The sequence below is a fragment of the Hordeum vulgare genome, unplaced genomic scaffold, assembly GCF_904849725.1.
Source record: "Hordeum vulgare subsp. vulgare unplaced genomic scaffold, MorexV3_pseudomolecules_assembly, whole genome shotgun sequence".
Lineage (NCBI taxonomy): Eukaryota > Viridiplantae > Streptophyta > Magnoliopsida > Poales > Poaceae > Hordeum > Hordeum vulgare.
This window is the reverse complement of record NW_025422562.1, coordinates 22,851-40,039: the sequence shown is the minus strand read 5'-3', so window position 1 is coordinate 40,039 and position 17,189 is coordinate 22,851. Positions and strand designations below refer to the sequence as shown.

General features: G+C 45.1%; 1 protein-coding gene and 1 long non-coding RNA gene across 3 annotated transcripts; one reads left to right on the top strand and one right to left on the bottom strand.

Annotated features, from left to right (window-relative positions):
* Nucleotides 1-1,585: 1,585 nt before the first annotated feature.
* LOC123420101 lies at nucleotides 1,586-7,576 on the bottom strand. 2 transcript variants are annotated; one of them, XR_006618851.1, is made up of 4 exons: nucleotides 6,086-7,576; nucleotides 5,883-5,996; nucleotides 3,706-3,816; nucleotides 1,586-3,191 (listed from the first exon to the last, which is right to left on the bottom strand). It is a non-coding gene; the product is annotated as an uncharacterized LOC123420101 (long non-coding RNA). The 2 variants fall into 2 exon arrangements; XR_006618850.1 differs by having other exon boundaries at nucleotides 5,883-7,576.
* Nucleotides 7,577-10,421: 2,845 nt separating this feature from the next.
* Nucleotides 10,422-14,030, top strand: LOC123420106 (beta-galactosidase 1-like). Its single transcript, XM_045107275.1, has 11 exons — nucleotides 10,422-10,586; nucleotides 10,682-10,957; nucleotides 11,044-11,136; nucleotides 11,265-11,417; nucleotides 11,532-11,620; nucleotides 11,785-11,890; nucleotides 12,013-12,100; nucleotides 12,230-12,351; nucleotides 12,453-12,811; nucleotides 12,903-12,991; nucleotides 13,087-14,030. Exons 1-11 carry the CDS (start codon nucleotides 10,422-10,424, stop codon nucleotides 14,028-14,030), a joined length of 2,484 nt encoding a protein of 827 aa, XP_044963210.1.
* The last annotated feature ends 3,159 nt before the right edge of the window (nucleotides 14,031-17,189 follow it).

The following is a 17,189-nucleotide window of genomic DNA, read 5'->3' as shown; positions in this document are numbered from 1 at the left end:
GATAGAGGGGCAAGGCTGTCCCGTCGACAGTTTTCTTGAAAAACCCTGCGATCGCTATGCACGTAGGAAGGGGGTTTGACAAAAAAGCGATGAATAGGTGAACGTCACCAATTTTTTAGATAAGAAAAAGGAGAGAAAGGATGTTTACCGTTTGCTAGCAGACCCTTATATTACGGACCTATATCGCGCGTTTACAGTTTGCAAAAAATCGCTTTTTTACGACTAGCGAGGGTCGCGGCAAAACATAACCCGCATCGTGGAACTATAAAACAGAATATTCAACGAATATTCTGTTCTACAGTTTCATGGCAGGTTCTGTTCTGCCATGGCCCTTGCCAACCCGCAAATCGCAAGAATTCAAACTTACAATTGGCATCAAATTCCATTGATTTGTAGCAAATTTGAACAACCAAACACAATTTTCGCTCAAATTAAACCATTGTTTTTTTATCAAGACACTAAAGAACATCATGCAAAAGCAACCACCATCCTTCACCACCGTCTTGGTTCTCGTTTCTCTCCACAACCCCAAAAGAATCTCACGCAAAAGCCATTATCATCTCCGTGACCATCATCGTCAACATCATCACTCTCCATTTCCGCCACCCATTCCCCCACCGGCGCTGAAGTCATCACACCTTGCAGCCATCATTCTTCCTTCAAGAATTTCTTTTCTTGCCATATCATGTCATTCTTTGGTGATGTCGTTCATTTTATTGTGATTCATTGTCATGATCTTGTTCTCCTCTGCAAGAAGCTTGGACAAAGCCTTGTTCTCCTCGGTAAGGGCTTTCCTCTCCTCAATGGCGGCCTTGCACAACCCTTCTTCCTTGAGTAAGGGCCACTTTCTTGCTTCTCCTGCGCTTTCTTCTCGGCCAACTCCTGCTTCATCTCCTCATTTGATTGCACCATGATATCTATCTTATCATGCAAGCTTGATGCCTTCGATTCCCTCTTGATCTTGTCCTTCGCCTTTTTGTTTCCATCCGACTTGTTCTTGTTTCTTGGGCCATCATCATCTTCATCATCATCATCCGTCTCGGTGAGGGAGCCATTCTTCGGTGGGGATTCTTCCTCAATGAACTCCCAGTTTTGGCTATGTTGATGCAATTTCGAACAATGCTCTAGGTTGAATGACCTACCATGGGAAGCTTCCATGTCCTTGTACCTTTCTTGCACAATTACTCCTAAAAAACAAAAACAAAATTCAACATATGAAACATGTTTCAAACATTTAAAGTACAACGTGAGAAAGAACTCACATAGTTCAATTCAACGGTATCACTTGGTGGTGCATTGCGGTCTTATTCCAAGCAAGCAGCCCAACGGCTACAAACCGGCTTGATAGCGTCCCAACGACCTTGAAGAGACCTCAAGGTGAGCGGTGTTCTATTGGGATACTTCGCCATGAAGCAGAGGAATTGACCCTCTATCATTTGCCAATAGCACTTGGCGGTTTGTCTGTGATGGTCGTCGCATCAAGAGACACAACTTCCCACGCCTTGATAAAAAACTAACAAAAGAATTGTCACCGCATGTTAATTTTTATGCCAAACAAACTAACAACAAGAAGCTATGCATATTCTTCTTATTATTCCACTCAAATCATGGTGAAGTCAGATTTGATACAGGGGATTACTCCACTTTAAGATTATATACAATTTAAAGTTCAGAACCGAGTGACCATACCAGCAGAGGAGAGTAGTCTACTTTGAACCATGCTTGCGCCTTTGTTCTCAAATCACGCGAGAAAACCAAAACATACAAACTGTGCGTGCTATGCAGATGTGGAGGAGGGGGGAAGCTCACCATGTTTGCTAGGATGGGCAAGCAGCCATCCGTCTGCTAGTCCTTCCACATGACCAATGTCCAGTCTATAATGAGCAAGCTAAAAAAAGTGTAATGTATGTGTCCAGTAAACATGCACACAACAAAATAGCAATCGGCCGGTCATCTAATCTATGTAAAACAATTCAGTGATCCCACTCCTATCTTGCATTGTTTCATTGACAAAACCCATTAAAATGAGAGTCATGAATGAGTGAAAAGAAATACATGTTCTGTTATGGAGCTAGCAGTTAGGAAATAGCATGTCTAGCTTTCCAAATCAAGAAGATTTAGACAATCGAGCAACAATAGATGATCAAGCAACAGTGAAAATGACCAAATGAACTGTACATGATCATAGGAACGATTGATATCAGGAATGCACTGTTAGGGTACATAGGACAGAACATGCCAGAATTTGATAACAACCCTAGGAATCAAACAACCATGTCATCACTAGTAGACGAATCAGAGTTATAGTGTTTTAGAGGACATGCCATAAGGGGCTTCTTTATAACAAAGCCTGGTAAACCATCACACATATCACACAGCCAAAACATTCCAACCACTGGCATGGAGATCAACCAAGGACCAACTGCAACCAGCACACACATTACCCAGCACGTCGACAAGGGAAACACTCCAGCGCATGCAACACAATACCCGGCAAAAGACAAAAACTCATAGGACTAAAATTGAGGGCTAAATCCACTAATTATTTTACCATAATCACCACGAGAAGCACAAGTGCTTGCATTAGAGACCATCAGCGCAACCCAGAATCCTAGAAATTGCCATGTAATTAAATGTACCAAGGATGGATGGTCATCAGCACAAGTGCTTGCATTGCAAGACGAGTGTTTGTGACTCCTTGAGCATCTCAATGAGTTCAAATCGATTTCCGAATGCAACATCATATGTGAACTATAATTATGTGCAATAATTCTGCCAACATAAACAAAATGATACGAAAACAAGGCATGATCGTACTGAAGAAAACTAATAAAATGAGCCTACTACTAAGTTTTCCACTCATTCAAAATTCATTTGTACTTTCAAGTAATACTTTGACAAAAACTCAGGTATAACTTGGTATTTATAATATAGCAGGCCCCAAAACAAAACGAAAATAACAAATGGCAACTCATATGTGACAATTCTAGTAAAAAGCAGCAGCAAGTGTGATAAAAGGAAGTTCTTGTACTAGGTTGTAGTAGCAGTTGCTAGTACCTTTCTTCACGGACAGATGAAGAACAATAATGTTCTCTTCCTTTTCCTGACTGAGATCAGCACCACAATCTAGAATGTAACTGAAGAAGGGCGGGTTTAAGCCATCCACGGTGTGCCCCAACCTCCAGGGGAACCTTGACAATGTAACAATTTAATTCATGACACTGACAAAGACCAACATGTATATATATTAGGAAGTAGTAACAAACATGAGCAGGCTAATGGACATGGGAAGTGTGTAATCGTGTAAGGACAGGCTATGGTTTGATATATTCCAAATTATCACCATTTACATGAAAACCAAAAAGAACTGGACATATATTCACATGTTGAGCTATACTGTTTTTCCTGAATCCGAATAATGATAGGATGCCCAGTTTACATAGTGCCTACTCCAGCCACCAAGTCTCTAATTTAGAAAGAATGGGCTATATTCTACACTAACCCAGCAACACAGACATGATGATTCACTCCAACTGTATTTGAATATAAAATATATGTTTGGACCCCGGCTAGTCCCAGGGCCTATGCTAGTCCCAGGTTCCATTGAAACTAGTATAGAGCTTGCAAGTTGCAATTGTTGCATCAACATTGTGTACAATGATGTTTTGCCGGGGGGATGAGAATAGGAACGCGATGATGTGACACCTTTTGCACGCATCCTGGATAGGAGCAGTTAGTAGATACGTGCTTTGCCGACTACTAGAACCGTGGTCCATGGCCATCAATACCACAAATGGAAGGACAGGCTAGTTGGTTCTGTAAATTGAAAAAAAAACATTATTTCCATGTCAAAGTATTATGATAACAATCCGAAAATAGGAAATGGCCGATACTGAAATTTAAAGTATTGAACGTCACAAGCATGGGTACAGCTAGTGTCACACGTCCAACAATCTAAAGTGAGACTACTGCTGCTATCACTGGCAGTGGAGCAGGAAAGGCGCTAGTTTTGACAACTTGTATGTGTACTACTGCAAATGAACCAGATCAACCATGCGGCTAACTGAAAAATGGAAACAAAGTCCTCCACATGCCTTGGAATTATTTCTCACATGTTGACCCGACAAACAATTAACTAGTTGATTACTCGGATGTATGCAGACCGTTATTTATTTCTTCAAGTAATTTTTCGTTTCAGGTGATCCAAGTCTAGCCAGAATTGCACGAGGAATCGTACTTGCAAAATTAACTTGATGCTCGCGAGACTGGAGAGTGCTGCTACATGCACAAATTCAGTCTTCCAGGTTGACCTCTCAAATATTTTAGGTCTTGATAGATGACCATGTCATGGGCTCATGGCAACCTATGGTCACCATAGTACTATTAGAGTATCTCTAGCAGACCCCCTAAAAGGGCCGAACCCGCAAAATAACCGCCAAAATACAGGTCAAGGCGGAAAATGCTGCTAGACCAGACCCCACTACCGCGTCCGGCCCGTAATTTTTTTTTGCGGGGCGCGACAAAATGCCCACCCTAACCCGCGAAAATGCAGGTTCTTCCGCCCACCCCGTCGGTGCCCTGTATATATCTAAGCGGTTAGTTGGTGGGACATTTCACCCGCGCTTTTCCCCCACCTACCGCCGCCGGGTGCCGCCTTCGATTCCGGCCGTACCAGCCGTCCGGATCATGACGGTGGGCCGCCGCAGTCCCAAGATCGGCCTCCACCACGCCCTCGTGCCTCGGCTTACCGGAAAGCTACAAATCGGTGGTTGTTTTGTCGCGACCACCAGATTGGCTTTTCCAGCCACCGTTGGCTGCACCAAAGCCATGGATTGGTCGGGAGCACCCCGCACAGCCTCGGCAAAGCGCGAGCGCCGCATGCAGGTACTGGTTCCATCCTCTAGTTGCTGGCGTCGGTTTGCCGGCAAGGACTCTTCCGGCCATCGCTTGGGCTCGGCTTGCCGATGCCACTCATAGAGTGCGATGACTGCCTAGAAACAGTGTTGCGGCTCACATCCAACACACGGCAGCACCTCGGATGGGTATTCTTCAAATGCAGAAACGACGGGGTATGCCCTTCTTCCTCTTCTGCTTTGTCAACTTATTTGGTTAAATTATGGTAGCTTATTGAGGTGTTCATCTGTGTAGGAAGGTAGATGCTAATTTTGGTATTGGAAAGAAGAATACATCGATCTATTGATAGAAAGAAACTTAATAGATGTTCGTGCACTCCTTAGTATAATTGAACCTAACGATGCAGCTGCATGTGCAATTAGAATAGATATTAGAGGTGAATCAACGTCTAATTGTTTAGAATCAAAGCCGAAGAATGAAGAATGCAAGATGAAGAACCCCTGGATCAACAATGAATGCATGGAGAAGATGTTGATCCAACTAGTGGGAGCAGTTATGGAAGTTGGATATCTTCTAAAATGTCTAATTGTGGTTCTTGTTTTTTTGGTCTTGCTGTTTTAGCAATAATTTGGTGAATTATGATGTATCCAATGCCTTTGAAGAAAATAAAGAAGCAACTAAATGTGTTTTCATGCCTGAAAATGCAATGGAAATAATAGATTTCGCAGGCCAGCGTGGGCGGCGGCCCAGCAGACCCCGTAAAATGGACCCTCATAAAAGGATATTTTGCCGCACACGCCGGTCCACAAAAGGGTTTTTCCGTGAACTGCAAACGACTTTTGCGGATCGGCTTTATACGAGGTCTGCTATAGATGCTCTTACATATAAGCAGGAGTCAAATACACGAATTCAGACTGAAGAAGCCATACGTACATGTTCCATATATTATCATCTATCATATAAATGAAGCAGGTATTTGTTCTACCCGAGCGCAACCAGAGGGGAGCAGGGGAAGGAGAGGAGCTAACCATGACTGTTATGGAGCCGATGCCGAACAGGCAGCGGGTCCAACGAAAGAGCCTACCACCACACACCTCGATGAACCCCTTGTCATCTCGTGTACCGATGGAATCCTGCTGCTGCTGCACAAGAAGGACATAACGAATGTTGATCTCAAATGGAGAAGGAAAAGAAGAAATCATGTCCTAGTAATGGATCCAGTAACAAAGACCTGTCCTAGACGCTGGAGCGGGGCTCCATGGAGTTCAGCTTGGGGGTGCCCTCCCTGGGTGAGCTTGTCGAGCCCCACCAACACGTACCAATGTTTAGCACCTGCACATGCAGTGCAAAAAAGAGGTCAATCAACATACCAAAGTGATGAGAGGTTTATGACCATTGTCAACCTGAACCCATGGTCAATACTGTTCGATCTAGTACTGGTTTCCGTGTGGATGTGTGCCTAGCCAGTATTCAAATTTATTGATTGAGCTCAATCCTTCTGCTCATGAACTTGCTCGTAGGGCTGCACGGTGGGTTTTTCCTGAAAAGGATGGACCTTTCATGTAGTTAATTCTGCTGGTATGACTTTAATCTTGTTCCTCCAAAATGGGGTAGAACATGGTGGTTTGATGACATATTTATCTGTTGTGGTTACTCTCAGTATCCGGCAATTACTTTCACCAACTCAAGAAATTATACGAGGCCATGAAGTTCAAAATTTTGGATAGACATGTGTCACTTTTTAAAAAGAATGTTGATACAGAAGTGCATCTCTCTCGAAGAAAAAGATACAGCTTTTTTGAAAACACATATACTATAGATAGGCAAGAACCTGTTTTTTTTTTCTTTTCTTTTAGAACAAATATAATAGACTTGGCAAATGGCTGGACCTGTTTTACACGTTATTCAACAGAAGAGCATATAATGAACATTTTATTCCACAGTAATGTCAATGTGAGCACTCAAAAGCAATATGCTTCATTTCAATGGAGGAAAAAATATCCATTTGACACAGGGATACGGTCAATTTCAACAACAAAATAGGCAACATCACAGAAAAATAGAACTCCGGTGAGATTGTAGAGGTGTTGGCAAGAGCCTCTCTCTCTCCCAATGGATGCACACACGCGCGCAAGCTGTTGGAGCAAATTGACACAAGCAAAAACAGAGGAGGAGGAGAGCAGCACACACACAGATTTGTTTTGCAGGCAACGGATGCCTTTTTTCTTTCTTCTTGCTTGACCAACAACACACACCGGTTCTGCTTTTGATGTCCAGTTACAAAAATCATTTTCTTGTACCGAATTTGAGAGGGGAAGATGGGTTAGAGCAGCTTACTACCTTGACGAGCGAGGAGAACCAGAGGAGGGATGTCCATGGCGTACAGAGCAGCAGCACAACAAGCAGGTGCATGTCCCCTAGAGCAGCAGTACAGCAGGCGGATGAAACAACCTTCCTCTCCCATGGCGAAGGTGCTCGATCAGGGAGAGAGAAAAGGTGAGGTGAGGAAGAGCCTACAGAAATATTACGAGACCGAAAGTTGAAGATTTTGGAGAGACATGCGCGGCCTTCTTAAAAGAATACTGATAGAGGCAAACTAGATGTACACAAAATAGAATAGAGCAGCTCATAATGTCTAGCACTATACACAAAATAGGCAACTTCAGAGAAAAATAGTAGTCGTACTCTAGTGAGATTGTAGGGAGGCGCCAAACCAGATGAGATCATGCGAATAACAAATCATTTTTTTGTAAAGATCTTTCAGGTAGGCAAGAACCTGTTTTTTTTTCGTTTTGAACAACTATAATAGAGCTGGCAAATGGTTGGCTCCTTCTTACAAGTCATTCAAAAGAATAGAACAGCTCCGTGATGTCTAGCACTCGAAAGCAATATGCTTCATTTCAAAGAAGGAAAAACAAAAAGACTCATTTGACAGAATAATAGGGCCAGTTCAACAACAAAATAGGCAACGTCGCAGAAAAATACTACTCTAATGAGCTGGATCATTTTCTTGTACCAAATCTGAGGAAATCTGAGAGGATGAGATGGGTCGGAGCAGCTTATTACTTCCTTTCTGGTTTAGGGTCTTGAGCAGCAGCACATGCCTCCTCTCCCATGGTGCCTTCCACGCTCGCCATGGCCGGTGATAGGGTTCAGGTTCCTCTTGCCTGCTAGGTCGCCATGGCCGCGGGCTAGGGAGGGAGGGACTGCTGCTGGTGTGGCCATGGCATCGAGCTAGGGTTTCGTCCTGAGCTGCTGGATTCGATCTGGGGTGTAGGGAGAGAAGGGTGGCGTAGAAGGCGGAGGCCGGAAGGTCGCCGACGAGTCTGGGAGTGGGGAGCTCGCCGGTTGTCGGAGAGGGAGGTGGTCATTGGCGGCTGGATGGGGATGGGGATGGGATGGGGATGGGGATGAGATGGGGTTGGGGTTGGGGTTGGGGGCGGGGTTGGTTGGGAATCGGGAAGGAGGGCCTATCGTCTCTACTGGTTGGTGTTTGGTTATCTTAAAAATCATTTTTAATTGGCACCGATGGGCCTGCCCGCTGCAATAGTTCAAAACCATGAAAAATTTCATGTGGTCTTGGCGGGCCTGTACGCGCCGGTTCGAAACGAATTTTCCTTCTGGCGCGGACCAACAAGAGCGCGCGAGCCATAGAAGGTTTTCGTCATCGACGAATGCTTCTGATTGGTCAGCGTTGAGCTCTCATGGATCGATCCCCTCCTTCCATTTGGTCCATTCATTTTTTCGAATCCAACGACATACACTTCACGTCACGTGGATCATGCTCATTGCTCTCTGTATATCCCGTTTAACGATTCTAGCCTAAACTTCCTTCACCTATTATATATAAATCTAAATGTAAAACCTAATAAACATGTTCAATACAAATATACTCCCTTCGTCTGGAATTACTTGTCGTAAAAGTAATAAAAATAAATGTATCTACAACTAAAATAAACCTAGATACATCCATTCCAAACGAAGGGACTACGAAACTAAGAAGACGTTCAACTTTGTTGGTATAAGTTTTTTCTTCATGTCTACCTCGTCCCGTGTTCCTCCCTCGTCTGATGGTGGACACCCGACTAGTCCCTATAAATTTGACCATCAACTTTGTTGGTATAAGTTTTTTCTTCATGTCTACCTCTCCTTTTGTTGCTATTATTTTGTCCCTATAAAAGGCACAGTGTCCACAACAGCAGCGATCAATTCATTGCATGCAATGGTATTAATTAGAAAAATTAACATTTTTTTTTCTTTTTTTTTCTCTTCGTCTTGGCCGCGATGCACAACCTAAGATGACCTATACACCAAGAAGGAGGAAGTACCTCTCCTTGATACTACCCATAGTGGGAGTAACATAGGTAGTACTCCCTCAATCTGGGTTTTATAGAGCATGTGCTTAGTTCAACTTTGTTGATTCCATGCTTCATGGCGGTAAACGGGCTCAATGCAGTAAGGATCCCGGTGGGATGGTGGATTGCCACTGGAGATAACCCTCCGACTCCATACGTTGGAGGCTCTCTCCAAGCCTTGGACAACGCCTTTCGATGGGCAGAGTACGTAGTCTAATTCACGAAATTGATTTTTTTCGAAACTTATCAATACAAAATTAAAGGAATTATGAATTAATCAACACATTTGTGGATGTATTTGTAGGGCACGCAAGCTAGGAGTGATCATAGGCTTGCAAGAAGCTCTTCGGTTGGGATTATTTCTCAATCAACTTTCACTTTTGGCTATGTTGATGCAATTTCAAACAATGCTTTAGGTTGAATGGCCTACCACAGGAAGCTTCCGTGTCCTTGTACCTTTCTTACAGAATTTCTACCACAGGGAGTTTTTCCACATGGTTTCTCACGAAAGGTTTTTAATGAGGCAATATCAATGCAAGCATGGACGATATATGTCATTTTCTCTTTATTTTCCCACTGGGTTTTAGAAGGAGTTTTTCATGGCATATTGTATGTTTTCTTCTCAATTTTTTCCACAGGGTTTTGGAGGAGAACATTTCAAAGATGATGGGTCTCAAGGACAAGCGAGGATTAGGGGGTGTTAGGATTTATTTTAAACTAATTATAATAATTAGGGAATAATCCTCCCTTGTACAGAACCGCTTCGTGCGGGTTGCTAGCCAACCGACGCGACGGTTTTTTCACGACCCCCACGAGCGGACGCATCCGTTCGTGGCGACGGTTAATTCCCTGTGTATTTAATCCTCATGGATCATCAATGAAAGAGACAGTTCGATCAAATCATACTTTCACAGATGCATGTGCTCTCTCATCGCGACTCTCTCCCTTCCTAATCAAAGAATAGATAAAACGAATAGACCATCTGATTTAAAACAAGAGTCCATGTGAATATGCACTTCCATATACACACGCGTGCTTATCCTACTAATCCATGGCTCTAACGCAGTTTGTTAGCTGCACGCATGAGTGCGTGCGTGGCTCTTTGCTTATCCTACTAATCCACGCCAATATATCTTTCTTTCCCCAATAAATACACACGGCCGGCGGTGCGTGCGTGCATCCTTTCTTCTCCCTAGCTAGCAGCTTCTCGCCATGGAGCGCGTGTCGTGGCAACCACTTGCGCTCCTCCTCCTCGCGGCGGCCGCGGCCGTCGCCAGCGGCACTGAGGTCGGGTACGACGGCCGGTCGATGGTCATCGATGGCGAGCGCCGCCTCCTCATCTCCGGCTCCATCCACTACCCCAGGAGCACGCCAGAGGTATGCATTGCACACGGAGCAGCAGATGAATACACCATCGTCTCGTCTTAGTTTCCATGAATGAATTGTAAGTCTCGATCGTTGCTTGCCTGCAGATGTGGCCGGATCTGATCAGGAAGGCCAAGGAGGGCGGGCTGGACGCCATCGAGACGTACGTCTTCTGGAACGGCCACGAGCCTCGCCGCCGGCAGTACAACTTCGAGGGCAGCTACGACATCGTGCGCTTCTTCAAGGAGGTCCAGGACGCCGGCATGTACGCCATCCTCCGCATCGGCCCCTACATCTGCGGCGAGTGGAACTACGGCGGCCTGCCGGCATGGCTGCGCGACATCTCCGGCATGCAGTTCCGCATGCACAACAACCCCTTCGAGGTACCCACACTGCTAGCAGATCCTTCCCAACAATATAATGGTTTTCCTTGGAGGTCAAAATACGACCAAGTTATTGATGCTTGCAGCAAGAGATGGAGACCTTCACGACCCTCATCGTCGACAAGCTCAAGGAGGCCAAGATGTTCGCCGGACAGGGAGGCCCCATCATCCTCTCTCAGGTACGTAGTAACTAACTAATATTAATTATGTGAAACTTATCTAGCTTGCATTCCTAGCTACTTGTCGTCGACAAAAGAGTGGATCAGTGAATATAACATATATATATGTGAACAATTTACATATATAGATCGAGAACGAGTACGGGAACGTCATGGACAAGCTCAACAACGACGAGTCGGCGTCTGAGTACATCCACTGGTGCGCCGCCATGGCCAACAAGCAGAACGTAGGCGTGCCGTGGATCATGTGCCAGCAGGACCAAGACGTCCCACCCAACGTGGTCAGCGCATGCACATTTTCATCTTTCCTATTTTTGTCTCTACCAATTATTATTCTTCTTTCTTCCCAAGTGTAAAACAAAAAAAACTCAATGCTAAGTCTTCTTAATTACTAGATCAACACCTGCAACGGCTTCTACTGCCACGACTGGTTCCCCAAGAGGACCGACATCCCCAAGATCTGGACTGAGAACTGGACTGGCTGGTACCCTACATATATATATACCTGGATCAACCTTTATATATTAATTTTCCTTCTTTTTTTCTTATGGAACCTACATGCATATGCGCGAAATTGGTTAGCACGTTCTACTATATGTTGAATGAAGTTCAGATTGCTCTTACATTTTATCCACGATATATAATTAGGTTCAAAGCCTGGGACAAGCCTGATTTCCACCGGTCCGCCGAAGACATCGCCTTCTCTGTTGCCATGTTCTTCCAGACGCGAGGATCGCTCCAGAACTACTACATGGTGATTGATTTATAACTAATCTATACTTTTCTCTTCTACATTAATTTCCATCCTCTAGCAGGCTGGCATGAACTGAATTTTACATCATTTGACATGTTGATCGTCAATTTATATGTGATCAGTACCATGGTGGCACCAACTTTGGCCGCACGTCGGGTGGCCCATACATCACAACCAGCTATGACTACGATGCCCCTCTCGATGAGTACGGTACGTGAACCATCTCTTGTTGTTCCTTCAATTCATATATTCGTCCCAAGCTTATTTGCATCTTGTAAATTAATAATTAGTGTCAATATGCAAATCATATTCATTATCCTTTTATGTTTTTGTTTTCAGGTAACATCAGGCAGCCAAAATACGGGCACCTCAAGGACCTCCACAATGTCCTCAAGTCCATGGAGAAGATCCTACTCCATGGGGACTACAAGGACACCACCATGGGCAACACCAACGTCATGGTAACTAACATGCATTCACATACAATACAAAAATCCTAGCACTGTTTTTAATGGTGTTCACAACAAAATTGATCCATTTGGTTCATCAATATCTACACTAGGTTACCAAGTACACGCTGGACAACTCCTCTGCCTGCTTCATCAGCAACAAGTTCGACGACAAGGAGGTCAATGTGACCCTCGACGACGGCGCAACCCATGTCGTGCCCGCATGGTCCGTGAGCATCCTGCCGGACTGCAAGACCGTCGCGTACAACAGCGCCAAGATCAAGACACAGACGTCGGTGATGGTGAAGAGGCCGGGGGTGGAAACCGTGACGGATGGCCTTGCTTGGTCGTGGATGCCCGAGAACCTCCATCCTTTCATGACGGACGAGAAGGGTAACTTCAGGAAGAACGAGCTGCTCGAGCAGATCGCGACGTCGGGCGACCAGAGCGACTACCTATGGTACAGGACAAGGTAATCAAACATCTTGATGCTTAATACAGAACTACACTGTTGCATAAGATTGAAATATAAATTAATCTCTGGTGATGATCAAAATGTGCAGCTTGGAGCACAAGGGGGAATCGAACTACAAGTTGCACGTGAACACGACTGGCCATGAGCTCTACGCTTTCGTCAATGGCAAGCTTGTTGGTGAGCGTCCCAATATACTCTGAGTGGTTTGCACACTGATGGATTAATGAACTTGATCAAGCTAATGTTAATTGATTTGATTAATTGGCATGCAGGGAGGCACTACGCTCCTAATGGCGGATTCGTCTTCCAAATGGAGACACCGGTGAAGCTCCACTCTGGCAAGAACTACATCTCCCTCCTCAGCGCCACCATCGGGCTCAAGAACTATGGTGCTCTGTTCGAGATGATGCCCGCCGGCATCGTGGGAGGGCCGGTGAAGCTCGTCGACACCGTCACCAACACCACCGCCTACGACCTCTCCAACAGCTCCTGGTCCTACAAGGCCGGCCTCGCCGGCGAGTACAGGGAGACCCACCTCGACAAGGCCAAGGACCGCAGCCAATGGAGAGGCGGCACCATCCCGGTGCACCGCCCCTTCACCTGGTACAAGGCGACCTTTGAGGCCCCCACCGGTGAGGAGCCCGTGGTGGCGGACCTGCCGGGGCTCGGCAAGGGCGTGGTGTGGGTCAACGGCAACAACCTGGGCCGCTACTGGCCGTCATACGTCGCCGCGGACATGGACGGCTGCCGGCGGTGCGACTACCGCGGCACATTCATGGCGGATGGCGACGGGCAGAAGTGCCTCACTGGCTGCAACGAGCCGTCCCAGAGGTTCTACCATGTGCCACGGTCGTTCCTCAAGGCCGGCGAGCCCAACACGATGGTGCTGTTCGAGGAGGCCGGCGGCGACCCGACGAGGGTGAGCTTCCACACCGTCGCTGTCGGGGCGGCGTGCGCAGAGGCCGCCGAGGTCGGCGACGAGGTGGCGCTGGCGTGCAGCCATGGCAGGACCATCTCCAGCGTGGACGTGGCCAGCCTCGGCGTCACGCGCGGCAAGTGCGGCGCGTACCAGGGCGGCTGCGAGTCCAAGGCGGCGCTGGCGGCGTTCACGGCAGCGTGCGTCGGCAAGGAGTCGTGCACGGTGCGGCACACGGAGGACTTCCGCGCCGGGTCCGGGTGTGACTCCGGCGTGCTCACCGTGCAGGCAACCTGCTGATCCCCACATGAACCAAGGAATAAATTATAGTTAGTGTCGTTTAGGCTTAGTGTTAGCTAACGTCAATCAGGAGCTAGGCATATGTGTTAGGGGGCTAAGTAATTAGCCCAGAACAATTACATGGTTCGCTTCATGTGATTTTCGATGGAGATCATCGAGGTTAAACCAAGAATTTTTCGCCTCCTCGATCAGTTTGCTATAGGGTGAAGATTTTCGGTTGAAGAAACAGGCAGACAATACATATGCGTTGGTAATTTCTATTTCTTATATACATATGGGTTTGCTTATTTGAGTCACAAGTAACAACGTGGGAAAATAAATTTTGCACCTTTAATTAAATTAAATATTTAACAGCATCCACGTATAGTTTAAAAAAATTAACTTTTTCTACATAATGTTCCATTCATTTGGCACAAACAAATACACTTATTTATTTTTAATGTTCTTTCTCATGTCTCATTCTGTTGATAATAAAAAGGTTTGTTTAAACTTCTTGTAAATCTAAATAATACGATTTTCCATTGCTTAACAAAAAAGTATTATTTCATTCTATTACATATATTTTCTGATTAACTCGCACAGTGGCCCTCTCAAGTGTGCGAGCAAGTGTTCTACTATAACCATCACAAACATTATGTAAATAACGTATCACTTATGTGGTAAAGTTCTTTAAATAAGTTATATGACATTTCGGGGAAAACATTTTAAATTGATGATCAAATGTGGTCTTCACATGCGATTGTTAGTGCTCTAAGTGTTAGCTACCGTGAGGAACAGGTTAATTATTCTGCAGGATATGTGTTAGGGGGCTAATTAGCCTAGAACAAATGCATGGTTCAGTTCATGTGATTTTTGATGGATCAAGGTTCAATCTAGAATTTGTTGGGGTGATTGTGGCAGCTCGTTTTGTTATGGGGAAGATTTTCCGTCGGAGACACAGGCACATGAAGAATTTGTTGCGGTGATTTTCCAAGTTTCATATGTACTCATCACATAGTTTGAAACAATAAGGTTCTGTAACTATCACAAATGTTATTCAATTAAAGTCCGGACCAGGAGCATATAGAATTTTAGATCCCACATCTGCGATGCTAGCTACATGTACTAAACTTTTGCTACACCTGGACGAATTCCATGTACCGTATCATTCTGATGCATGTGATAATGCAGGGCTCTTGTGTTAATTATGGTACTATATGCCTATGGACCATCTACAATATCATTCTTATGCATGCGATAACGCAGGCCTCTTGTGTCATTCATCAGCACGTAACACCCTCATATTCTTCTCACACATAGTTGACAATAAGAGTTACACTCGGGGGGGGGGGGGGGGGGGGCTAAACCGGCAGTGTGGTGCAGTACGGAGCAGTTACACATGACGCTGTAACATTCACTTACTCTGGGAGTTGGTCGTAATACTTGGTTAGGCCATGTTGAAGATCTTCTGTTCGCCCCTGTAAACACTGACGCAGTAACAAGTTCGCGAGTTTGCCTTAAAAAATGTACTATTATTCTATACTTGTAAGTTCTATATACTTCAGAGTCATACCAGACCAGGAGCATCTAGAATTTTAGATCCCACATCTGCGGTGCAAGGTACTAAACTGTTGCTACCTGAACGAATTCCATGTATCGTTCTTACTATCTCTTATGCATGTGATCTTGCATGGGCTCTTGTGTTGAGTATGGTATATGCCTCCTATGCATGTGTTATTCTTCACGTAACACCCTCATATTTTTCTGACACAGAGTTGGCAACAATACTGGCGATCGAGTTACAACTGGGATGTAGGTTAACCGGCGACATGCCGCTCTCAACGTGCAAGTGCAGCAGCCCTATAACGTGCGTCCACATGGATCTCTGCAGTTGGCCGGTGGAAATCCATGGTGATTCCTATGTATTTCTGGCAATGTGCAGGCTCACTGCTGGCGCTGGGTGGCTACTAGGGGCGTACAAAGGCGGCTAAGTTTTCCTTCATTTTAAATGGTATTCTTGATTTGCGACAATCCTAAGGGCCTATTTAGCGGGAAAAATCTACCAAAATACTTTACCTTGATTTTGGTGATACATTGGGTTTTCGAAGGCGGACCGAGAGGGAGCTCGAAGCACGCCTCCTGCAGGTGTAGATGGTCACGGTGGAACACATGGTTTGTGATTGATGAGATATTTTAGGAATTTTACGATGGAAGCCACCCGCAATTGCCCAACAATTTTGTGTGAATATTTACGAAAGAGTATGGCTTTGACATTTAAAACATTTGGACATGTCCGAAATGTCTTTGACATTGATTGAAATATGAAAACAATAGAAATTTATGTGAGTATTTATAAATTATGTTTGTGAGCATCGTGAGTGTACCTTTTCAAAGCTACATTTTTGTTTTGTGCGTGTACCATACAGTATTGTACAGGTCGACCAGGATAGAAAACCATGCGTGTTAGGATCTTGTTGCATGCAGCGTCACCATACAATATGAAGGCTCATGCGAGGGATGGTTCCAACTAGACAAAGATAATCCGGTCTTGATAGAGGGGCAAGGCTGTCCCGTCGACAGTTTTCTTGAAAAACCCTGCGATCGCTATGCACGTAGGAAGGGGGTTTGACAAAAAAGCGACGAATAGGTGAACGTCACCAATTTTTTAGATAAGAAAAAGGAGAAGAAGGATGTTTACCGTTTGCTAGCAGACCCTTATATTACGGACCTATATCGCGCGTTTACAGTTTGCAAAAAATCGCTTTTTACGACTAGCGAGGGTCGCGGCAAAACATAACCCGCATCGTGGAACTATAAAACAGAATATTCACGAATATTCTGTTCTACAGTTTCATGGGCAGGTTCTGTTCTGCCATGGCCCTTGCCAACCCGCAAATCGCAAGAATTCAAACTTACAATTTGGCATCAATTCCATTGATTTGTAGCAAATTTGAACAACCAAACACAATTTTCGCTCAAATTAAACCATTGTTTTTTTTATCAAGACACTAAAGAACATCATGCAAAAGCAACCACCATCTTCACCACCGTCTTGGTTCTCGTTTCTCTCCACAACCCCAAAAGAATCTCACGCAAAAGCCATTATCATCTCCGTGACCATCATCGTCAACATCATCACTCTCCATTTCCGCCACCCATTCCCCCACCGGCGCTGAAGTC